This window comes from Pezoporus flaviventris, unplaced genomic scaffold (assembly GCF_033815535.1).
Source record: "Pezoporus flaviventris isolate CSIRO_AGI_PZ_B2104156 unplaced genomic scaffold, CSIRO_AGI_Pfla_v1 ptg000007l, whole genome shotgun sequence".
NCBI classification, from domain to species: Eukaryota; Metazoa; Chordata; class Aves; order Psittaciformes; family Psittacidae; genus Pezoporus; species Pezoporus flaviventris.
Window position 1 is genome coordinate 83,980,175 of NW_026892555.1, and position 25,569 is coordinate 84,005,743.

Sequence of the window (25,569 nt, forward strand, 5' to 3'; positions counted from 1 at the left end):
ATACTGTGCCAGAAGGAAAACAGAGCAAGAAAAAGCAGATCAATCAGAGAGATTTAACTGTGGCCCAAAGGATCTGTTTCTATTGCCTGTTGATGTCATCCCGAGCACCCTCAAGCTCAGAAAAGTGGGATGTAATCTGACCACTCTGCAAGAGACAGTGCAGACCGTAAAAGGGATGTGTGCGTAACTACTGCCTAGAAAATCACAAAACCTCAAATTGGTGCCCTCTGGCATTTGTACTTTAATGATATTTAGAGGAATCGTATTTGAGTCACTCTGCCTCATTTATCCATCAGTCCCTTGTGGTGAAAAACACTGCTCTATGAGGTACAGGTGTAAACACAATGAAAGGTAACCCCTGTTGCAAGGATGTCCTCGTCCTGCATCTGTCTGTATGACTGGGTTTCCAGGAGGTGTTTGCGGTGACCAGAGTCAGGAGGGTTCCTGCCACCACATCCTGTTACCACAGAATCCAGACCTCCTTCCATCAGGGCTCCTCTGCAGTGTGAAGGTTGCTGGATGCCTGGAGGAGGGGGTTGCTTTAGGGGCTGGTTTAGCTTACTGGAGGCAGACAGAGGGAAGAAGAGGGAAATGCAGATGGTTCATCATGCCCTCTGCTGCAAATGTGCTTCTTGCATAGGCTGTCCCCTTCCTTTCCATGGAAGGAAACTTGCTGGCTGCTGCTGACTTCTGCTGCAGCTGCTCACCCTCTGGTTTAAGGTTGGCATTGCCTGCACAGAAAAGCAGCTGCTCTGAGAATGGATCATTCTTACTGATGGAAAGCACAAAGGCAAATATTTGTATGTTATAAAAGCAGTATAATAAGGGCTGTTTGACCAGGTTGCACTATGGACTTGGTTAGGCCTCAGTGTGTATGATACAATAGCCTGCCTGCAAGAGCTTGCTCCTTTTTATGATTTTGAATACGGTCCAAAGTTCATATAGCAGAAGAGAGAATGTTGCTGGACCTCCACAAGCAGCAGTGGCTGGGAGTAGCTGGGTGGGCTGCAGGAGGGAATACTGCTCTGCACTGCACCCAGGGCAGGCTGCTGTGACGTCTGTGCCATGGCAGCAGGGTTTGGTGTGATGCTTCAGCTCGGGGCAAATGCAAGTTTCCTGATTTGTTCATGTGTCACCACAACATGTGGTCGTATTTGTGATGGGATTCTGTGTGAGGGCTCAGCACTGCACCAGAGGAACAACGCTGACTTAGGCCTGGTGCTCTGGGACATCCTGGTCTTTGTCCCATTCCTATGCAGCTTCCCCAGCTGCTCTTCACAGTGCTTCCCATGTTTACCTTTTCTGTTTGCCTTTCCAGGGCGTGAGTTACCTGGGCTGAGGGCTTGGCTTTCTTCAGTGTTTGTACAGCACTTAGGATGTCATGGCTGCAAACAAAGCTGAAGAATCATTAATCACCACAGGATAGAGCCATGTCCATTTCCCACCAAAGTCACAGGGAATTCTGCCCATGCGGAGCCAGGAAGCGAGTGGATACATCCCCCCGGCTGACTGCCATCACCCAGGCTGCAGCATCAAACCAACCCTCACCCTTATTCTCTGGGTATCCTTCCGCCTGCAGTGGAGGCATGTACCCTGCACCATTTGGCCAAATGTGTTCCTGGTGCTTCCCAGCCTCTTCCCTGCAATATTCCCAAAGGAGAGGCTGGAGCAGGGGCTGCTGCAGAGGATCACAGCTCAGTAGGCAGGCAGAGAGCTGAGACCCAGAGCCATCTCTCAATTCTGCAGAACTCGCTGGCTGCTTCTTCCCTCTTAAAATCCCAGTAAGGAGCCCAGGCAAGGCAGTGTTGTGTAGAAGAGCCAAGCTGGCCGGTTTAATCCACTCTGCAAGAGCCGACAAGCCAAGGAGGGGAAAAAAAAATGAGGTCATTCACCCTCACCACTTTGTGGCTACTCCAAAAGAAAAAGAAGTATGTAGGATCTGTTCAAGAATGACAAAGAACAACATGTGTGACTGCAGATGGGTGCAGGATATATTTAGTCAGTGGTCAAAGTGGAGGGAAAAGAAAAGATCTCGCATGGAAAAAAAAATACTGTGAAGTTTTGTTAGGCAACCCATTAATCTGGGATGCAGATAGGGGAAAATGTGCTACTAGGTTCATGTAAAGTCCTAAAAGTTGCTTATGTAGCACGCAAAGGAATCTATTTTCAGCATGTTATTTTGCTCCAGCAAATAGCTTTGCCTTATGAGCAGCGTGTTCTTCTTCATGTTCTTTCATTGGTCAGGAGCAAGGATGTGATGATTCCTTGAATTTGCTCTCACAGAAGAAATATTCTCCCCTGCAATACCACATGTAGCAAACCAGGCTGCTCAAGGAAATGAGCCAAATCAGGGAGGAGTATTTCCACCTACTTGACTGGTCCATGGTCCCCATGGTGACACCTGAAGAGTAAATGAACCAAGTCCTAAGCCTCTAATAAAGGCAGCAATTCCTTCACGATGGAGAAGGTGCAGATCTGATCAAGCAATACTTACTGTAATTCACACCAAGGCAGAAGGGTCTGTGGGTATTATATGTATCCCTATTATATGTATCCCTATTATACAGCTACTCTCCAGACTAAGGGCTATGGCCCTACCACTACTCTTTGTAATTCTGCCTGCAAAATATTCAGCATTTGTTCCATGTGGTATGCTAAAATCCAAGAGAAGGATGCCAAAGCAGAGAATCAGGTGGTGAAAGCAGGCTTCCCCTCTTTTTATTCTCTCTGGCATCTCAGCTAGGATTGCAGTATCTTGCCTCACAGTGTAAGAGATTAATCATGGAATCACAGACTGGTTTGGGTTGGAAGAGACCCTAAAGCTCACCCAGTTCCAGCCCCTGCCATGGGCAGGGGCCCCTTCCACTAGACAGGTTACTCCAAGTCCTGTCCAGCCTGACCTTGAACACCTCCAGGGATGGAACATTCACAGCTTCCCTGGGAAACCTGTGCAAGTGACTCGCCACCGTCACTGTAAAGAACTTCTTCCTATTGCCTAATCTAAACCTACCCTCTTTCATTTTAAAGCTGTTCCCCGTTTTCTGATCCCTACATGCCCCTGTCCCTCTCCAGCATCCTTGTAGGCTTCCTTCAGATACTGGAAGGCTGCTATGAGGTCTCCATGCAACCTTCTCTAGGCTGAACAGCCCCAACTTTCTCAGCCTGTCTTCATACAGGAGGTGCTCCAGTCCCCTGATCATCCTCATGGCCCTTCTCTGGATTTGCTCCAACAACTTGCTCTTGTGTTGGGGGCCCCAGAGCTGAACACAGTACTCCAGGTGGGGTCTCACAAGAGCAGAATCGAGGGGCAGGATCACCTCCTTCGACCTGCTGGTCACGCTCCTTTTCATGCAGCCCAGGATACCGTTGGCTTTCTGGGCTGTGAGCACACACTGAAGCCGGCTCATGTTCATTTTCTCATCAACCAACACCCCCAGGTCCTTCTCTGCAGAGCATTTCTCAATTCGATCTCTGCTCAGCCTGTAGCTGTGCTTGGAATTGCCCTGACCCACATGCAGGCTGGAAGGAAAGGTACATAAACAGATTTTTAAGCATAGAAAGTCCCCATTGAACTTCCAATCTGACATCCAGAAATAGCCCAACCCAAGAAATCTCTCATGGTCATTTATTCATTAAGATTCAACTTCGGTCGATCAAGCATGGAAAAATAATCTGCAGAACTAATCTGCTGAGAGCTGCTGTTGCACCTGTTTAATCCAGAAGAGATTTGCCTTTGCAGGCCTTTTCTCAAGAACGTCTGGGTATTAGCTTTGTTAATGTCACTGTTCTGCTGGGTTTATTTCTGTTTGTTACAGGCCGTTGTCTTGCTGCCAGGCCTTTTTGTTACATGTTTTGGTTTTGTTAGCCTTTGGGTTTGTGCTTTCTGATTCGTCTTTAAAATATTCTACCTAGTGGCTGTTAGTCTTTCAATTGCTGTGGCAGTGAGGACATGTAGGTTTAAAGCATGAGGTTTTGCACCAGAGCACAATGTGCAGCTGCTACCAACCACTGAGCTGATGAAAATGTAAGGTGTACCCTTCTGGCTGTTGTATGCAGATGATTTTCTCTGAATAATGAATGCTGTGCAAGTGATAGTGAACTTTCAGCCCACAGAAGAAAGCTGGCTCATTCACAGGTTCAGTCAGTAGCCATTTCAGCCTTGCCATTTATCACTTCTGTCATCTCCCGTCTGATACACCTGAGGTTCCTGTCTGCCTTACCCACACCGTGCTGCTTTAAAAGTGGTCAGTGCAGCACTTCTCCTTCACATAGTCTGCTGGCTAGAAATAACTCTGGTAGGCTTGAGATTGGTAAGTGGTCCTTCCCGCTGATGGAGCAGCACCTGTGCTCAGGTATTTGCTTTTTGTTGTGCACTAAAACAGGGGGGCAAGGGGAATAGTCAGGATGGGGCACCGTTTGCCTGCTTTCTGGCTGCAAGTTACTGTTTTCTCTTGACCTCTTTTACTATTGGTTTTATCCCTCATGGTCTTTCTGGCCACTTCAGGTATTCAGGCCCTAGTAGGGTTTCAAGGACCTATTTTTTAAGAGTGAAATAATATTTAAGATTTAGCTGTTACCATTTCCCGGATATATTTTACCACATGGTGGTATTTCTGTGATGTGGTTTACTGGTCACTGGAAAATTGACATCACCAAAGGCATCTCATTCACAATCTAAGATTTTTATGATGAATTACAGACCTGCAAGCAAATAACTGGAATTGCAAAGCTGAGACTTCTGTGCTGCTTTGATCCAGTTTTTATTGACAGTGGAGACTGTCTATGAAGGAACTGTTGCATTCAGCGTTCATGTGATTATGATTAAGCCTTTAACATAAGACTCTTCTTTCCCCTTGCAAACCCAGAACTGTAAAAATTTCCAGCATCATTCACTGTGCATGTTTCTGTTATGCACCTCAGCAGAGCGCCAGGGAGCACCAGCCTCAGAGCAGCACCCATCGAAAGCCACATTCTAGTTTTATTCTTCAATAATTTTCCATGCAAGCCTCTGAAACTGGCAACAAACCGCAGCAATCTGGGGTCTGCTTAGCGATACTGAAGACCCAGTTCCTCAGGTAGGAAGCTGGAAGGCTGCGGGCACACAACCAGTACCTGCTTCTTGTATTTGAAGTAGAAAAAGCAGCAGGCAACTGCAGAGGCCATCCTAGCTGAATACCAAGGTGCTGTGCTTGCGGAGCTGCTTTGGACCAAGAAATGCTGGTCAAAGCTCAGTCCCCTTGACAAAGGTGAATAAAGCCCCAAATCCACAGAAGTATTATAGTTCTACAGCAGGCATGTCTAAGGATCTCAAAGGCAAGTGGTTTGAATAAACTCAGGCTCCAAAGTACAAAGAAGTGTTGTGTGTAAGACAGGACAGACTGCAGTTGTTTCTCCCATAGGTGCTTTGGTTCTATAATACTAAATGGAGAAAAAAAATGTGCTTTGCCGTGTGAAATGATGACAGATGACTTGACTGCTGTCCAGCAGCAGCTACAGTGATCAGGAAGGTGTCATTTCAAGGTAGTTACCCCTTGGCGTGTCCCTCTACATCTCAGGTTTTTTGTAAAACTACGATTATCGCTAATGAGCAATCCTCATTGAGGCCTCAGGGTCTTGTTCAGAAGTGACATGGGAAAAAGACTGTGGAAACCCCCGAGCTTGTTCTTCCAGATTTTTTCTTTTAAAGGAAAGAGGCCCATGCAACTCTATCGTCTCTGAAATGTCTGTCTGGACGTTCATCTGAGCGAGAAAGTAATTTTAGCATCCATGACACACAGCTTCTGCAGCCATCCGATTGCTCAACGGCACAAAGAATAAATATTTCCTTAAGCCTGAGGACAGGAATCAGAATGCTGCTGGTTCCCCCTTCAGAAGCACCTGTGTGTGTGTTTTTTCAAGGCCCGAGTAACAGAGTGGTGCTTTGTAGCTCTGAGTCATCGCAGCTTTCCAACCGTACAAGCACAAACATACTCTTGCTTGGCGTCCTTTTTAACAAATAGGCAAATAAACGAAAACCAACAAAGGGCTGAAGGTCTGCCTGCAGCTTGACACCAAAACAGAGTCCTCCTGCAAACTTTGACATGAGCATGCCTGCTTTCCCAGAGAAGTCAGTGGTGCTACTCACGTGCTCAAAGGGTAAGCAGGTATTGGCATGCTTTACCAAACTGGATCCACAAGGCCTGGAGGAGGTTTGTCTTTCCTCTGTCAGGTATACTTGTTCTGAGGTAATGTTAATTACCTGAAGGTAATTAGAAGACAAGCTGACTGGAGTTAGGAACTGGTGCAAACCTGTGTGCTTTGCACACTTTAAAAGTGACAAATTATATTTACATATGATACCTACCTAGAGTGCTTTGAAGCACTCATTTGCACATGGTGGTTGGATTTAATGGGCAGCTTCGTCGATAGTGAGACAGTTAAAGGAACAGCCAGGTTGGGTTTTGTCTTACCACTTCAGAGGAGGTTGATGCCACCTCATTCATCGAGGCCCCTTCTCTCTCAGTATTGTCCAAATCACTCTGACCCACAGGCCAGCACCCGATGAGAGGAAGGATGTTCCAGGGGTTATGAGGCGAACTTGAGACTTGGGAGACTTGGTTTGGTTTCCTGTCACCTCTGTGAAGCTAGCTGGCCTCTGGGTGCAAGTTCCTCATCTGTGAAACAGATTACACTTCCCCGTCTCAGAGGGACACTGTGGCGGGAATGTGCTGGTGACGGTGAAGCATCAGGTCCTCGTGCACGAGTGCATCTTAGCTGCCAAGGGAAGCCAATTTACTGTTTGACAATGGGACATGCATGGTCCCCTGCAGAAGAATAAACAAGGGACAATCCATCTTCAATGGGGCTGTGTTAGCAAAAGGGCCCAAGTTCAGCTCCTACCCTAAGAAGATCCCAGGTGGCTTTTGTTTCCTTTCCTGTCCTCTCTCCCCTTGCATCCTGTATGCTTGGCAGGCCCAGTCAGTCCATACCAGTGCAAAATCCCTTGCCTTTGGGAGGAGGCTGTGTTCACATGGAGGTTAGCACATGGATGCTGAGAGCCTTGTCTTTACAGCGCTGGGCGTAAATCAAAGGAGGGAGAACTGTAGCTCTGTGAATGCATTGGCTTGTGTAAAAAGGGGAAGGACACAGTCACAGAAGAGACTACTTGTTGACATAGAATGTAGATTTATGCAGCTGTGAGTTATACCATAACAATAGCCCTTTTTATATAGTAAAGCACAGAGGTATGAGATGATTTCCAAAAGGTGGCTGAGCAATTCGCCTGCTCCACTAGCCTTGGCACCAGGGAATTGCTGCTTCTCCTCAGGCTGAGCTGTGATTCTCAGTAATTATTCCAGAACTTCTAGCTGAATGCTCTTTATTTGTATATCCTTCCTTAAAAAGGATGACTTTGCCCTTGTTTGACACTTCAGTAATTTTTTAGTCTTTCTTCTGAAGAGGAACTATCAAACTGGGGCAAACAAGGAAGGAGAGGACATTCTGTGACAAAAAGTGAGAGACCGGACCTGTTGTTGGTCTCATCACTTTTGTTGCCTTTTCAGATGGCTGGGAATAGCGAATCAGTTGGTCAAGACCTTCCCTCTGCTGCTCAGTCCCTCAGCATTTCCTCAGTCCTGTGCTGGACAGCTTAATGCTTTAGCAGACACCGCCTGAACAGCGTTACAGAAACCAAGCTCCTTCGATGACAGGAGTGTTTTCAGTGGTTCCCCTGCGACACTGAGCGGTGTCACTGTTCCACTGCCCGGCTGGCCCAGCTTTCCATTTCCTAGATCACCTCCTGCCTTGCCAGCACTGATCGTTATCCTGTGCTCCTCCTGGGAGGTGCTGCACAAACACAAAACGCAATGTTTGTTCCTAAACCTATATAACCTAATCACAAGATGGGTACTGTAATGAATGCAAAGAGACAAGGAAACGGGGAGACCACAGAAAGTTTCTTATAAGACTAGGCTTTTAATTTGACCTGGGATTGTTGTAATAATAAAGAAAAATGGCTTAAAGTTGTTCATAAGCTGCAAAAATATAGAAACTCAAGACCTCTGACTTGAGGTACTTATTCTGTTCCAGACACATCTAGTGCAGTTTTGATAAAAACAAGTCATGCACCAATCCATGGCTCAAACTCCAAGCCAAAAGGTGGTATTCTAAAGAAAAATGTCAACCTTTTTGGTCATCTGTAAGTTACAAGACCTTCCCAGCATTAGAAGAGGGCAAGAGGCTTAGGGATAAAGAATTTCTGTTTAAAGAGGTTGCTGTTGCTGAAACTAGAAAAGGAGAAGAAAGGAAGTAAAGACTTAGAGGAAACAAGAGGAGAATGCTAAGTAGAAAAATAGAAACCAGTGTTATTGTTATGGCTGTCTTATGCTATTAGATGGCAAAAGCTTACTTTACCCAGCAGCAGAAGCTGTATTGCAGTTTACCCAAGGTAAGTGGGATTTTAACAACTGTATCTAATAATGAAGGACTGCTTGCTATGTGTCAGATTTTGAATCATCTTATCTATTGAAAGATCAACAGCTGTTTGCAAGGTGTTGAGTTTGCTTGAAGGATTGGTACTGGGGGACTCCTGGGCAGAAGAAGCAGGGTCAATGAGGAGGACCTTGTGCCCGGCTGTGTGTAGGACCAGGGAGCAGGGAGGGCAAATGAAGGCCCATAAGAGCTAGAGGCAACACTGCTACCTGCTTTGCCCATGCTCTCTCACATAACAGTTTCAGGTGTTTTGGGGCTGGTTTGGTTTTGAGTTTTGAGAAGCAAAAAGCTGTTATCTTAATTGTATCATCTCTGCAGGACACAGTGAGAGCTCGAAAACGCTGCAAAATTAAAGCCTAGTGTTTCCTGGAGCTAGCCAGGGGTGTTGTATATCCCACTTGGAAGCTGGGAACTTCTTTTCCAGCAGTATAAATCATTCACCTTACTTGTTTGCTGAATGTTATACCTTAAAAATGTCAGTTGCTCAGGTCTCGGTGTGAGGTCATATCTGTGGAAGAGACTACAGAAGTATCTCTGTGCCAATTAGTATCTCTGTGCCAATTTTCTTTTCTTTACAATTGTTCTAAAGTCATAGATTTCAAATATTAGAGTACTGTAAGAAAAGGTTATATAGCAGGCCAAAAGTTCATGACAATTGCCAGATTGTATTATTTTTTTACCACCTGGCTGTATTACAAGTCCCTGTGTGTACAGTATCAAGTACATATTCTTAGCATGTCTACAAAGCGCCTTTGAAGTCATAAATGTTAGGTAATTTTTACTGCTTAGCTATCAAAAATGCTATACAAAAGAAATGTTTTCCTCTTCTCTGCCAGCACTGTGACTAGGCAGGTCTGAAGCAATTCGAATATATTGGTTCTCATGTGTTCTCTCTCCTTCCTTATTCCAGCTGTCACTACAAATTACCCCGCTGTGTGAAAGCGAACAACACTATGAATACTCTGGACGGTGCTGCACAAAGTGTGAGCCAGGTATGTGGGCGCTGGGCTGTAGCAGCTTCAGAACTGAAGAGCTCATTAAAACCAGCTCTGTGAGTCAGTAAGGCAGCTCAGTCTTGCGACTCTGCTAATCTATTGGCACATACTCTTGCAGGTACATGATTTTAGGCTTACAAGTGCCTTCTGGTGCAGGAGTGGCCCTGCTGACTTCAGCAAAAGCCATAGCAGTTATTTTGTTGGGATAGCACTTAACCACTGCAGGAGATAGAAAGCAACTTGATTCTTGTGAACGTAGGTAGGGCTGCTCCCAGGCCATAGGCTTTGTGGATGTTTCAGTGCCACACTAGATGGGGGCCAGACTGAGGAAGTGAAAAGGTGGCAGGAAGAAATGATTGTCCACAGCAGTGTTAGCCCAACCTGTTATTTTCCCTAAGCTCCTTAGACAGCTAGTGTGCAACTTGCAAACGGCCTACTTGTCCTTCTGTCATTCACAGGAAAGTACATGTCTGCCAGATGCACTGAGACTTCTGATAGTGTGTGCAAGCCATGTGGCCCAAATGAGTACATGGATGTCTGGAATGAAGAAGATAAATGCTTACTACATAAAATATGTGATCAAGGTGAGCTGTTCATACTGAAGAACCTTTCAATCCAAATTAATGAAGCACAAATATGGGAAAGTGGATCTAGGGAAGTGGCTTTGTTCAGGTACCCAGCACTGGAGGCTGGGCTTGGAGAAGAGCCTGATGGAGAGGGAGGTCCCCAGACAGCAGAGCTTCTATGCTGAGCACCGCAACCACAGTCTCCATGCTACTGATAATTATTATCTTCACTGGGGCCATTCACCTCCTGTGAGTTGATCTTAAAAGCTGTCCTTTTGCCCAGCACACCGTGCATTCACTTCCTCTTAACACATTCATCTCCCTATTGGAAAAGGTTTATTTCCCACAGCAGCAACAAGGAAAATAAGTATTGTTCAGGAGTGCAATCAGTGAAGAGCTCCCTGTACTGATCAAGGGTCTGCTATGCTTCTTCAAAGATAACATTTCCTCTAACATGGGTGGGTTTGTGTCTGGCATTTAGGCAGTCAGTAGGTAGAACAGGAGGTTCATAAACTTGAGGCTTATTACCAAAGACATTTTTACTCCCATCTGCTTTCTCTTTCAGGGAAAGCCCTGAGAGAAGTGAACCCAGGGAACAGCACTTTCCAGAGGCAGTGTGCTTGTACAGTGGGCTACCACTGGAATGAAGACTGTGACTGCTGTCAGCGAAATACCATATGTGCTCCAGGATTTGGAGTCAAGCATCCTGGTAAGATACAGAAAGGGGACATACAGAGTGAAATGTCCAGCCTTGGCCTACAAGGTAAGGCCAGCATTATGTGCATTGTGATGTTAGAGAGGACACTTTGGACTCTCAGATGACTGTCAACAGAAGATGCATATCTGAGTTATCTTTACTACTGCATATGATCCTCCTGGACTGTTTGCATTTTGAAGGCTTCTATGTTTGTAGTTAAAGTAGTATCTTGTATCAAGTGATTTTTACAAGATACCATGTGGACCTGGCACTAGTTGCAAGGTGTTCAGTGTATTTCTAGTGCTTGCTGAGGTGTCTGACTGTGAGTCACTAGGTCATGAATTGTTCCAGTGTTCAGAACAGCAGTCCATTCAGAGAAGCAATCTTCAGGGATTGTTCCTGAGGTTGGATTTGAAATCAGGTTTTGTTCAACGACTTTGCATTGGCATTTTATAGTGTTATAAGCAAGCTGAAAGTTGTAATGAGCACTGAGAAAAGCTGTGCCAAGCATGTGAGGAACCCCAAAAAAGCAGTATGTAATAGAGTCATGGAGGATGAAATGCTGCATGGACTGGAGCACAGTAGTGCTGTTTTTTCTCCACTCTAGCAAGTCCTGATGATACAGCATTTTGTTTACTGTGGCTTCACAGAAGTGAAGAAACCAGTTAGTGTCACTGTCTGTGGCATAGCATTGACATGAGGAAGTTAATGGAAGGGGAAGGATATAATAGCTGTGTGTTATTTCACAACAACTACAAATGGCTCCTGGTCATTTCTCATTTTGATCATGTAGAGAAGTACTCAGGTGAGACTAACATATTTTTTTCTGTTTACATGTGACTGTGATTGCTGCTCCAATGTAATCTAAGTTCCTTCTCTTGTCAGGGAGGCTTTCAAGGGGGCTGGTGGGGTGAAGCAGGAGGATGGGGAGCATAATTACCTTCTCCTCACCTGAAAGGAAATTCAGCTATGAAGTTTTTCTTTCTCTACTCCACACAGTGCAACAAGACCAGGACACAATGTGTATACCATGTCCCAGAGGTTACTTCTCAAAGGTTGCTTCATCTACTGACGAGTGTAAATCCTGGACCAAGTAAGTCCCTGTATCTTGTAAGAGGACCACAACATCCAGGAGACTGGGAGAAGCTTGGGTAAAAGCATATTTCAGTGGGGCTTTTCAGGCTGTCTGCAGAGCACACAGAGCATCTCTGTTGGTAGTGCAGCAATAAAAGCATTCTCACACTGAAGCTTGAGTTCTCTCTCTTGGAGTAAGAGAGAGCAGTAACAACAGAACTGCTGAGCTGATGCCGCTGAAAATAAAGATGGTATTTGAGGTTCTTATGGGTGGAGAAATGCAGGAGAAATGTTGTATGTTACAACAGAAAGTGCTACTCTGCATAAATGTAGGAGCTGTGACAAGCTTCCTCTTTGAGAACCTAGGCTCTTTGTCTTTCTTTTTCAGCTGTACAGCCCTAGGAATGACAGAAGACATGCCTGGGACTGAGAAGTCAGATGCAGTTTGTGCAGAATGGAAGGTGCCAGAGCCGTCGGAAGATGGTACATGTTCTTGTACAGGTTACCTGTTAGAAAGTGGCAGGCAGGAGGAGGGATGTGTTTACTAGCGGTTTTGGCTGGCTTAACTCCATTCCCATTGTGGGTGACTTTAGGGGGAGCTGCTGTAGGCCAAGACCGTGTTCTTGGAAAATCCCACCATTAAAGATTACTTGAAGCCTTGTGGCTCTAGGGCCCATGTCTACTGCTAAGCAGACCTTTACACCTCCAACTGAAACTGCATGGCAAGCAGAAATGCTGTTATACCCATGACCTCCAGGGGAGAAACCACAGCCCGTGGGCTGCTGGCAGCTTGAAAGAGGACTTCCAGAGGAATATGACTGGGTCACACCTCTCTGAGACACAATGACTCTGGATTCTTATAGAGATGGTACCTTCAGTAAGGCTGCTTGTCACAGAACTGCATGAGTTCTAAGCTGTTGTCTTTATTACAGAAACTGAAAATCAAATAGGAAGGAAAAAAAATCTCTTGTGGAAAAGCAGTTGAAATGAGCAAGGGTTGTCATACAGCTGAGTACAAGCTGTGTGTTGATGGCACTATCTTTTTTACATCCTGCAGGAACAAACCAGATCTTATACGTGTTGATTGTCGTCTCATTTTTTGTGGCAGTAATTGGCATTGTCATCTTCATTGTATACTACAAAAATAAGGGGAAAAAGCTGACAGGTACGTGTAGCTAACAATATTCATGCATGTGAAACTGCATGGCTCTCTGTACACTCTGATTTCATGGATAACTACCATTACCATGTTTAACTACATGCTGCTCTGCACCACGTGGCACAGAAGAGCCCTTGGCCAAAGGGAAGCAGACACAGACACAGGTAGCTTTCACTACCTCTTGTCTCCTTTGTCCCACTCTCCCTCCTCCCCTGAAACTGACGTCTGGACAGGTTAAAATATGGATTTCAAGACAAAGGCCTGTTGTGCTTTTGAAAACATAATGGAGGCAGTGTTTTTAGCTGAAGTTCTGATGAGGTATGGGGGAAATACTAGAAGGAAACAGAATAAAACAGTAAAATTAGAAAATCAGAAAAAATTCAGCAAAGACATGCTGAATGACATTGGGGTTCTCAGTATATTATTAATTCAGTGGAATTACCTTCAACAGTTACTCAACTCTCTGTTAAGCCCTGGATCTCGTTAGTTAAGGACATACCCATACTGTTCTGTTCACATTTTATTTTCTCCCCTGAAACATGGAATGTTTTTCCTTGTGTAGTTTTCCCATTGTTTCCTTTCCCAAGCCCTAGCAATATATGAAATGTTTTGGGAACAGTGGAAGGGAAGAACAGTAACCCTGTCTTCTAAAGTATATTTCAGCCTGTGTTTTAGAAATAGGGTGCCTCTGCCACACTAAACATGGGTTGTGCTAAATCTGGAATTCCTGGGATGGGCTGGAGGAAATGGTGACTCTTCTTGCAAACCAAATATGATGCAAAGCAGGTTAGGGGGGAGTTCTTTTTATTTGACATTTTTATTGCCCTGCTGTTCTGCAGTGAGAGTCCTTCATTGCCTTTGAGTGGTCTGTTCTGCTAACCAGAGCCCCAGAGGCTTGTAGGCTCAGGAAGAAGCTCTGCCTGCCTGACAAGACAGGGAATTGATGGTAAATGTGCAGGCTCAACATCAGAAGAACAGAGTCATTGCTGGGAACTGGCAGTGGCTACATGGCTGATCTATCTTCAGACATACAAAACCAGCAAGTGTACATGAGACTCGAGCCCTAAAAATCTTCTGAAAGTATAAACAGAAAACAGGAATTGATAACTCTATTAAGTGGCAGCCTTTACTATAAAGTATGTTGAACTTAAAGCTTTTCCTTGGAAAATGCTCCAATTAAATGAATTTCCTCATTAAGTACAACCTGATTAAGGAATAGGCTGCATTTGAGCCTGCCATCCTGTGGTTTCAGTGGCTTACCCTCTTCTCCCCAGGCTCCTCACTCCTGTCTGAGAATGGCCTTTTGGCCATCCATGTGACTTCTCTTGAAATAGACCATACGGCTGCAAGTGGGTCGGTATTGGGCCAGTCATAGCCTGGTGTGACATATGACCAGGAAAGAAACCCCATTTGATGTGGAACACAGTTTAACTGTGGTCTATTTTAGGAGCTTGGAAACATTTGTTCCACAGAAATATATCCCTGTTCCAGTTACAATGAATCCTCAGCTAGAGTGATGCTGGGACACTTGAACAGTCAGTAAAAACAGTCTTGCTGGCTTTTATTTAATATGATATTGTGGACTGTGCATGACTGTGGGTGTTTTGGTTTGTGGCTAACTGCAGTGCCTGCTATATGTAACAGCTACTCTTTTTGTTTTCCCTGCAGCAGATCTACAGAATTGGGCTAGCGAAGTGTGCAGCCAAATAAAAGGCACAAAGGTAAAGTCAAAGCCACTAGCATTTTCTCTTTGGTTTATGTTTTCCTTGCAGCATTCCTTAAACCCCTCCTGAAACAGACTTCACATTAACATTTGGCTAAAAATCAAGTTTTTGGGTTCCTCCTTGGTTTTTTTCAGTCTGGTTTTCTGTAAATGTGAGGCATATGAAATCACCATTCTCAACGAGCTTCTGAACTTGCTCTCCTATTTCAGCCAGTTTGAACAGTTGGAAAAGTCTCTGTGATGGTTAAATATTTAGGAGGAGAAAGTTAAGCCCACCGGTTGCTGAACACCTTACTTTCTACCTAGCAGAAAGCCTTTCTCAATCCTAAGAGCAGGAAAAGCTTCAGCTCAGTTTGCACATTTTTATATACCAAAGTGCTCACAGGAGAGAAACCTGGACTTGCAGCAATGGCAAGAATGCCAGACATGAAAGGCAGTAAGCACAAGAGCCATCAGTTAAAGAAACTGGCTGGGAGACACCTGCATTCTAGTGCTTGCAGAAATCCTTCTTATCTATTCAGATGTGAAAAAAGTATGAGGTTTTTCTCTGGAAGAAAAACAGATCTCATGCTTGAAACACCCAGATGGGGACACAGATTCAAATGCATGTGCACTGCCTGCTTCACACCATGGACGTGGACTGAGGTGTTCAGGTGCATGCTCTCACCACCCCGTCTGGAGCTCTGTCTAGTTTAGCTGTTGAAAGACTCAAATTCCATTACTAAAAAAACCCCATACCAAATAAACCCACCTTTCTGATCAGGAAGTTCCTCTTTTGTCCCATAATTTTTTGTGCAACCTGCCTTGGCAGCTTCTCAGATCCTCTGAGACAAAGGAGTGAATCAACAGCAATTAGTAGCTGGCAGCATTTACACTTTCCTTTTTATCCTGGAAGATCTGAACAGACATTTCAGATGAAAGGTTATCAGTTTCCAAGTGACAGTTTTTACAGCACAACTTCCATGAACTGAAGGGAATCCTTGAAGTATTTCCCAACCTTTTTTGGGGAGGCTGCAATCAAAAATACAGCTGTACTTTGACAAGTAGTGGCAACATGAATGGCATTGTGGGGCTTTGCATTTGTTGTCCGAACATTTTCTAGGTTCAAGGAACATTACCCATGTGACTTCTTTTTTTCTAGCTTGTCTTGGTCCCTCTGAATCAACTCAGTTTCTTTCTTCCATCATTACTGATAATGAAGATTTTACTCCCAGTAAGGCCCTCACAGTTCAACAGCCTTTCAAACACAGAGGGAGTTTCGAAACCCTTATAAGCTGTTAGGTAATTCCTATTGATGGTCCATAAGGAACAACAGAATGCAGTGACTCTTCTAGATTTATTAACTCCTAAGTGCCTTCTTAAGAGCTAGGAATAATCATCTCCCAAAATTAAATGCTATTGCCCCTGAGGCCTCAAGATATTTTTCTGAACACCCACTGAGCCCAGCACCACTGCTCACAGTTTCACAGCAGAATGGAATTACCCCTGAAGAGTCAAATATAGTGGTGTTCCTAAACCTCAGCAGCTCCACACCAAGAAGGAACTGAGATTTGCCTTTTCCTCTGTCTAGAAAGATAACCTTCTGCTGATCTGTTTTGTAAATAAGTTTTTCTTTTGAATTTCTTTCAGGAGACCCCCAGAGATACCTCTGTTACCATGAACATCGTGAATGTTGTTGTCCCCCAGACCTCTGAAGGCATGCGCCTCCTGGATCCCGCTGGCTCTCCTGCCCCTGGAAACTCATGCTGCATCAGCGGACATTCTCCTTGCAGGAATGGGAGGCCCAGCATGGCACCGTGCGAGGTGGGAGGGAGCCTACAAGGGTTTTCTGTGGTAACTGAGACTGATGATGATCATTTCCCACCAGTTCCCACAGAAGATGAATACACGGATAAGGATCTCAGTACCGCTGATTATTTGTCCTTACCGAGCAGGACTGCCAGTAAAACCGTGTCGTCATTTTCTGAACCGATGGAGGCAGGGGAGAATGACAGTTTAAATCAGTACTTTTCAGGGATTGGGAGCACAGAGGACATATCAGTCTCTCAAGGCTTTCACCCTTTCACAGATGGGGCACACACTGACACGGACAAACTTCTTCAGAAATCTTGCCAACATGCCCACAGTTGCCCAAAGGAAATTGGCAACAAAGACACAGATCATTGTGTAACAAACTCTGACTCAGAGAAGATCTGCGTGAGGTGTGGCATTTTGTACAGGGAATCTCCCAGAAAGTGGAGCAAATCCTGTTTTGCTGCAGCTGACAGTGACTCCACCTCCCCAGAAACTGGATCCTATGCACAGTGCACCTGTGGCTTGAATTTTCTCTCTGCTGGTCAGAGCACACTAGCAAGTGACCATGGTATGGAAGATGCATCTTCAGATAGTACCAACATGAAGTACCAGAACACAAGCAGAAGCACTTCAGGGACAAACAAAAGCACTTCAGGGACAAACAGCAGCACTTCAGACCTCCCTCCAGCATCTGGTAAGCCCACTAGGCTTGACCCGTACACAGTCATATAGGATTATTCTCTCTGCTAGCTCAGTATTATTCAGAGGTCTGATTTAGGAAAAGGGGGGGGAGAAGAATGAAATTATGACTTTTCACTTAATTGCCCTGAAGCTAAACTGAAAAAAAACACCCAACAAACTGAATCCTGAAATAGTAAAGCCATTTGGTTTGTAATGATTTCTGCGACAAGTACGAGCACTGTGAAGGACCATTGTCCTGCCCTGATCTAACCAGCAATGCCAAGCCCATCTTCTGGTTGTCGCTGCAGAGGCCAGGCAACTCTGTTACTGAACTATTTTAGTGATAGCAGATGTGTGTGTTGGAGAAAACTGAGAAGGAGGAGAGTATAGGATCCTAGAGACTGAGTTAAGAAAGGATGCATAGCACTCAGAAGGGCAATTTTCCATTCAACAGTCTGCACTCACATTTTTGCCATTAGGTTTAAGTCCAGTTACATTTATGTGGTGGTCAGTGAAATTCCAGGCTTGAGCTGTTAATGTGGTGGCCGTGACTGAGTCTGAAAGATTATGCTCAGTTTTGTGCTTCTAGCTCTCTGTTTTAATTTGCAATGATATAAGCATTCACCTAAAAATAATTTCATGCAGACATTGTTTCTCTATGCTCTGTCTCCTAAACAGTACTGGAACACTGTTGTCAATTTACTAATTGTGTAACTATATCAAAATTGTCAAATGAAAGCAGGTGAAATATCACTGAAGCAAAACTGGTGGAAGGGATGTTATGAGCCTTTTCTGGATGAAACCTTCCTCTCTTTTTGCTATAAAAGTCTGCAATCTGCCTGTCATGTGTTACCAGTCACTTTAGATTATAATCTCTTAAGGTCCAATGCTTTATTTTTATTTATGTCAACACATTGCCAAGCATAATGAGACCTTGGTTTTGACTGGGACGTCTAAGGATTACTGTAATACACGTAACAGTTGTAAGCAGTTGCTCTTCTTTAAAACCATGTTATGCTTTAAAGTTTCTTACGGAGACATTCTTGTCAGTCTGCCAAAGCCCACAAGCAGCACTTTGGAAGGCCCTTCTCTCAATGCACATGCCATGTGGGAATCTGAAAATGTGTGTCTCAATCTTTCTGAGAGCAGATACTCCTTATGCCATTTCAGTTTCCTGAAATCCTGACACAGTTCCACTGCCTAGTCCATACAAAATTCCGCACTGGTAAAGAGAACACAAGATTATCTTTTGTTGTTGTTGTTGGAAGGTGACTCTGAGGTGCAACCGAAAGCGACATCATATTTGGCACTGCAGAAGTTATTGCTTTTCTTTCTAAATCCGACAGGAAGAGGAAGAGAAAATATTAAGGAACAGTAGGGCAAACAAGAGAGTTTGGATTTAAGTGACATGCTAGAAAGTGCCATCTTGGATCTGCAGCAGAATAATTTCTATGGGATTTTTATTGTGCCTGTGCCTTCAGGTATGTAGATGCTACAGTGCCATCTGGTGAAACAAGCACAGATGCTGTCTTCCTAATGTGCCATTTTTTAGGCATGAATGCTGGAAGGTACTGACTGAGCTGTGGGCAGCATGGGAGTGTGGGTTAGTTAATCTGCAGGTCAGGTGGCTTGCTGGCAAAGGGTTTCTTCTGTCCGCAGAACGGCCATGCCCTTCTGGCAATGCCTGGTTGCACAAGGAGTGGGACAGGGCTTAGCCATAGTTTCCACACTGAAGCACCCTGGCCACGCTGGGGCTCCACGTGGAGCTGCAGCGGCATCAGTCATTTTGCTGGGCCTTCTGCAGTGACCAGATGGAATAAACATGCATGCAAAATAACTTTCTGTAAAGCTTCTTAAAGCAACTGAAGCCACCAGGCTTCGCACAGTCATGCTAAGACAGAACAGTTCAAAAGAGGACGGCTTAAAAAATGGGAAGAAAAAGGCTATCCGTAATTCCATGAAGTTTTGGTTTTAGTTTCATAACACTCAAAATGACAATAGAAATTGCAAACTCTGTTCCTTCTGTGAAATAATCCTAGAAGACCAAAGTAAACCTCTAGACAGGTACCACTTAGAGGGATCACTGCCAGTGACGGAGTGAGCCTTTAAGTGCACTTTCAAAACCCCCAAGCCTGAAGACAGTCTCAACATGAAGCATCAGTTCATGACCACCCCAAATCATGTGTAGGGCTACAATATAAAGCATGGGTGCAGGAAGACTTAGGTGACTTGCAACTTGGAATGGTTTTCTCCGAATGCCTTTCTCTTCCAGATTCCAAACCAGCCCAGTTTGGCAGCAACAGTTCTTACCACCCAGAGGCCATCAGATGGCTTAGAGAAAATTAATCACCTGCATTGTTCCAGTTCATAGTGAATAATTAGTGCAAAAATTAACCTGTTATTGTAATTACTATCGTCAGGTAGTATGAAGAGATCAAAAGGCTGAAACCTTGCAGAGAACGATGCCTTCACTTATCCCCTGAACGTGTCCATTATACTTTTCAGGTTGGAAGCACATGTCTTAGTACAGTCCAGGAAGCTCTTGTGTCCATTTTCCGTGGGTTTGGGCCTCAAATACCCTTTTGTTTCATCACAGTGCCTTCAGAAAGCAATGAAGATTTGGCAGCCACATTCAGCTAGACATTATAAATGTGTTAATCTGCCCCTCATCCCCACTGTCACATATATTTCTAAATTCTTGACCTCGTACTGAGCACTGGTAAAACATCTCTGCAGTACCTTTCACAAGTGATAGGACACCTGAATGAAGGCAAACAGTTGTTTCTGTATTCCCATTATGCCTAATAGTTTTGTTGATGGCAAACAGCTGAAACAAATCGAACACAGGGGATGCAACTGGCAGGGAAAAAACTCCTGCAGAGAAAACTCCTATTGACACCTCATGTTAATCAACAACACTTGGAAAGAAAGCGAAGAGCTAGCAATGCAGTGGTTTAGCAGAAATAAATAGGATTGCTTGAGGGGGGCTATTTAGAGGGACATTTAGAGGGACATTCAGACTCGGCTATGAGCAGATATGGGTCCGAACTCAACACAGCTGGAGCCCAGTGTCCTATGCTGATGTGCAAACATCACCTGTGACTGCTAGGAAAACAGGATTTCTCTGCGCTAGGCCATGCTTAGCTGCAGTGAAAGAGTGTCTCAAGTGTTGAGGATCATAATGAGGAAAGGCACAAAACATCTAAGAGCTGTCAGATCAGTCCGCAAGAAATGATGAAGTGAAGCACAGCAGGAAGAACATTCCTTAGGTAGAGTGTTCATAGGCTAGGAAGATTTTTCTCTTTTTAACTTGGTTGCTTCGGTTTGATTTTGAAACTTGAACAAGTTTGTTAGTTTGTGGTTGAAAGTTTGCTCTGAGTTACTTTCTTTCTGCTCTGAGGGTAGTCTATTAATTCCCAAGCCTGGTCGTACTGTCACTTGTGTCAGCAGCTTAGTCCCTGAATGGTAGAAAGATTGAATTTATACTGACAAATCCCTAACCACGGGCAGATAGACTGAAAAAGTAACTATGTTATGTTGCTGTAATATAGACTGCCTCTTCACTGGAGTCAGCAGATATCCAAGAAAATCCATGAGAGCACTAGATGAGTACCAGAGTGTACCTACAGGGAGGATCAGGACAATATCAGATAACTGCCTCTGTCATTAGGACACTGTGTGACTGTATGGTCTGATGTTAAGTCTTTCAGTATATATTCAAGAAGCTTGCTACCTAGCTCATACGGTGCGATTGATTGTTTACCAAAGGGGAAAAGAACCCCAATGTATTGCTTGGGACTCTAAAAAAATTATCTCATAATTAGAAATAATGACCATTTCCTCACAAATCATGGGCAGAGGCACTTTGGATGCAGCTTGTGCATCGGGCAGCACGGAGGGCATGAGATTGATGCTCTCACTTTTGCTTCCAAGAGCACAGCTGAGAGAGAAAATGTTTCCAGGCCTTCCAGTCAGGATCCCTGTGGGTGACTGACTTCATCCTAAGGAGGCAAAAATGGAAATAATGAGAAGGTACAGTGGAAGACATAGATTAAAAGAGCATCCTTGTGTCACGGGGAAAAAACAGTGGAACAAGAGTAAAGCCACCACTGCGGATTAAATTCACAGTGCTGAGTGTCCATCTTGTGAGGGGAAAACACTAATCACATGTGTCTTCTTCTCTCCCCCTCCTTCCCCAGGAAATGTGACTGGAAACAGTAACTCCACCTTTATCTCAAGCGGACAAGTAATGAATTTCAAGGGCGACATCATTGTAGTCTACCTTAGCCAGAACTCCCAGGAGGGCGCAGCGGCCTCGGGGCCCAGCGAGGAGAACGTGGGCAGCCCGGTGCAGGAGGAAAACCTCAGCCGCTGCGAGACGTTTGCCGGCAATGCCCAGCACTACAAGGAGAAGTGTGCGGAGCTGCAGCAGGGCTCCTGCCTGGCGGCGGGGAGCGGGGGGCCACGGTGGCCTGCCGGATCCCTGCCCCAGCACAGCCCATCCTGCCGCAGCCAGGCCTTGCGGCCGGTGCAGGAGGAGGGGAAGCTGGGACACTTCTCGGAGAAGGTGTTGAACTGAGGCCAACCGGCAAGGGGTGGTGGGGCTGCCATGGGGCTGCCGAAATCCCGGGTGTTGCTACAGGTATGGAGACTGTTGCTGCCCGTGGGGTATCCCAGGAAGTCTTACAGCTGGAAAGGACGCTTGTGGCACAAGTGCCAGCGGTGGTGCTCTTGCTGAGGAGGTTACTGGTAGGGAAAGGCACACACGTGAAGCAGGCACGCTGCCCTCGTTGCAGAAGCAGCAGCAGGGCTTTCTCCTCTCCCTCACAAGGTGGTTGGCTCCCACTGGACCCCACTCCCTGGCACCTCTCCACAGCAAGCAGCAAAGGAGGGTTGATCCTTGTAGCCCAGGGCGTGGTGAGGAGGAAAACGTTGCTGGCCGGGCATGTGGGGCACTCCCAGAAAGAGGATAACATGGTGGAGGATGCACTGAAAGGGGCCCTGAGCTCTGCCGTGGGTGTTTCTTTTTGTAACTAAGCTGCGCCCATTCTGGTGGGTCCTGGGCCTCCTCCATGCCTCTGTGGTGGAAGGAAGTGGCAGCCACCTCTGCTGCTGAGCGTAGTGACACAGGCAACCTTTGCCTCCCTGCAGAGATCAGGCAGGTGCTGTCATCCCTTCCCATCTGTCCCCAAGGAAGCAGATGTTCCAGTCTCCAAACGGCCAGAGCCAAGATCCTGGCCTGCCTCTTATTACCGTGTGGGTAAGCATCGGTGTAATGCTGCCCCACGAGCACTGTGACAGGCAAAACAGCTGGTATGCCTTAGAAGCATATTAGATAAATCCTGAGCAAAGATCATTTATAGTTTTGGAGCCTGATTCACCTCTGCCATATTGCACCTCGCCAGAGGAATCTACACCCCTGAAGATGAGAGTGACAAGTGCCTGGCATGCTGCTGCATGAATAATGTCACTGAAGTTTAAGACACAATGCTGCTAGCAGGTGGAGGAAGGGTCTGTGATAACCAGCTGTGGTCATTTCCTGAGTGACAGGAGAGGGAGGGATTACCTAGCAATGGAGAGTTTGATCAGGGTCAAACACACATGCCTTCATCTGCCCAAACAATTCTGTCATTCCCTCTGACATTTTCATTAGCAAACAGAGCTTTACTTAGGTAGCATGAAGCTATTTCCAGAGCTCAGCCTGCCTGAGCTGAAATCAAACTGTAGCCACCATTACAATGAGAGCCGATAAGCAATGGGACCAAAGGTTCAGATTTAAAGAATAATAGTAGTTGTAGTTAGAAGGGAGTCTTAGCTACTGGATTGGCTTTGGTTCAGGTCCTGTATCCTGCAGCCTCCTCCAGCAGCCACTGTGGAGAGAAAGGTGAAGGGAACAGAGTCTCAAGGAACTCACAAGAGGAAAAGATAATATTTTTAATGATTTCCTGACAAGGGGTAATTCTCTGACATTCTCCTGCGCAAGTGAGTACTGCAGGAGGCTATCTTCAGTCTGAGCCTTCAGGAGGGTCACTGCTGTGTTTCTTGCCAGACAGTAAAGGGATCTCTTACCTAGTGTGATGGAAGAGGTCTCTGGTAGGGAGGGCTCCTCCTTGAGGAAGTTTTAAAGCTGAGGGGTTCACTGTGTAGCTGCTCTGTTTGCAATAGTATTTCTCTGCAGGTGAAGAGCACCTATAAAGCTGACAAGGTGACCACTGTGTCATGATAATGGATGTGTCACCCATAATACAAAAGGAAGGGCTTAGACAACTTCACCTCTCAGGAGAACAGTTCTGCATTATTTATATATCTGGGATATAAAGTTCAGTACAAAATTTCAAGTCTCTCTTGGGTGGCTGTCAAAAAGGGCACTGAACAACCAGTCTCCCTTTCACCTCTGCATGGCCCTCCTAGCCTAGACTCAGCCAGGCAGGTAGGTTGTCCCATTCAGATGGCTACGTCTGCCTCTTTGAAGGTGTGTAACTGAGGCTCTTTTATCTGTGGTATTCTTTTGTCCTTCCTGCTGGATCCTTTACAACCTACTTCTAGCCTCTGCTGGCCTAATTCAGTATACCCTAGGCACTGGTGCAGTAGGGACAAGGACACAGAGCCATCAACACCTTGATGCAAGGTGGTGCAGATACTTCCCCACTTCATATTTTCAGTCATGTTTTCCTGGAAAGCATTAATCCAGGATATCAGCACCACTTACAGGGCAGAATTCTTGTGCTTGGCTCTGGCTAAACTACCTGGCCGCAAGTCCATCTTCTACTCCTTCTCCCTCTGCAGCTTTTTTCTTCCATTAGTTTGTATCTGCCACCAGAAAGCAGGCTCAAAATCCTGATTTCAGAGAAGACAATGGCACGTTTACTAGGTGTCCTTAGTCCTCTGAATTTCAGGATCCTCCTGAGCAAGGACTGAAACTAAGATCATCAAGCGTGAAGAAATGGATCATAACAATCTTGGCATTTTGTCCACTTCCTTATGGGAAACGTGATGTTCCAACAGATCCATATTTCCTATAAAGTCTACCCAAAAGTGAAGAAACCATATCACACTCATCATTGTGCTGCATGTTCCCTGGGTCTCTGCCTGGCTGCTTAGACAAGGATCCAAAGGGACTTTTTATCCTCATGATTTCATTTGCCATCAGTTTGGAGCTGGGGCTGGTTTTTAACATCTGTTTGTACAATGGGGCCCTATGCATTGGGCACTAATTTGGAGGCTTCTGGCTGCTATTGTAATACACATAATTAATGATAATAAAAATCTTAAAGATCTACTTGAGAAAAAGTGAAGATTTTCTTTAAATTAATGGACAAAAGCAAATACATTTTTATATGCCTATTTTGACCAAAAAAAAAAGAAGAATTTAATGTGAACATAAAAACTTTCCCAGTCAAGTCTTTTTAATATCTTTTGCACGTAGAATTGTTTTAACAGAACAGAAACCCATGCTCATACACAGAACCAAACAGGAACTCTCATAGATCTGGTGTAGTAATGCCTTACTGCTGAGAACTGGTCACCTATTCCAGCTCATTCCTGAAGTGTCCTCCTGCACAGCATGCATTTTTACAAGTCTTTCATTCTGAGAAGCCACAACATGCATTATTAATGATGAATATACTAGGTGCTCTTGAAACTCAGCTACTTCAGGCCTGGCAGGGCAGCAGTACTTCTGCATATAACCATGGAAAAATGAGGAGCAATCTATTGCTCAAGGGCACTGGAACAGCCATTCTTATCCACATGGAAAACAAGATAGCAAAGATCAGTATAAGCAGTAACTGCTGTTAATCTGTGTACTCTGCTACATGTTCACATAGAGATTGGAAATCACTTTAAGAGGCTTACAGCATATCTGGGAGTAGCATCACTAAAATGTCATATAATTTTTACTTGTTCATTCAAGTTCCCTTCATTTTATCATACTGATGGTGTCTGAGCAATTACACTCCTGTGCCTATTAGAAAACAGAACTCTGCTGAAGGATGTCTGTGCTAATCAGGTATTTAACAAAGCTGTAGTTTTATCAGATACCTCTATTCAACTTAGGCAGCAGTGCACCCTCACTAGCACCCTTAAAAACCATCTGCAGCAACTGGAGAATTCACTTCTGCTAGTGCATGATACTAGACATGGTAAAATGGCTGCAAACTCTTTGTGTGAAAAAGTTATTTCTGGAATATGTAGCATATATTATTAATAGATACTTAATAATAGTCACTGAAAATTTGCAGTGTACTTGATCAAGTTGCCTGAGGTTTCTTGCAAGGAATCATTGACTGGTTTGGGTTGGAAGGCACCTTCAAGACAATCTCGTTCCAAGCCACCTGCCATGGGCAGGGACACCTCCCACCTTACCAGGTTGCTCAAAGCCCTGTCCAACCGGGCCTTGAACACTGCCAGGG

At 45.0% G+C, this 25,569-nt stretch overlaps 1 protein-coding gene and 1 long non-coding RNA gene across 2 annotated transcripts in view; one reads left to right on the top strand and one right to left on the bottom strand.

The window, feature by feature from the left end:
• The window catches only part of TNFRSF11A (TNF receptor superfamily member 11a), a 28,270-nt gene extending 3,835 nt beyond the window's left edge, over positions 1–24,435 (top strand). The window contains exons 2-10 of the mRNA XM_061449299.1: positions 9,380–9,461; positions 9,923–10,048; positions 10,596–10,739; positions 11,727–11,820; positions 12,190–12,284; positions 12,859–12,966; positions 14,629–14,681; positions 16,313–17,171; positions 21,358–24,435. Of these exons, the coding sequence (XP_061305283.1) occupies positions 9,380–9,461; positions 9,923–10,048; positions 10,596–10,739; positions 11,727–11,820; positions 12,190–12,284; positions 12,859–12,966; positions 14,629–14,681; positions 16,313–17,171; positions 21,358–21,737 (1,941 nt within the window). The 3' untranslated portion in view covers positions 21,738–24,435. The remainder of the gene's footprint in view (positions 1–9,379; positions 9,462–9,922; positions 10,049–10,595; positions 10,740–11,726; positions 11,821–12,189; positions 12,285–12,858; positions 12,967–14,628; positions 14,682–16,312; positions 17,172–21,357) is intronic.
• Positions 13,758–21,561, bottom strand: LOC133267197 (uncharacterized). Its single transcript, XR_009742669.1, has 3 exons — positions 21,441–21,561; positions 15,431–15,580; positions 13,758–14,031 (listed from the first exon to the last, which is right to left on the bottom strand). It is a non-coding gene; the product is annotated as an uncharacterized LOC133267197 (long non-coding RNA).
• Positions 24,436–25,569: the final 1,134 nt, after the last annotated feature.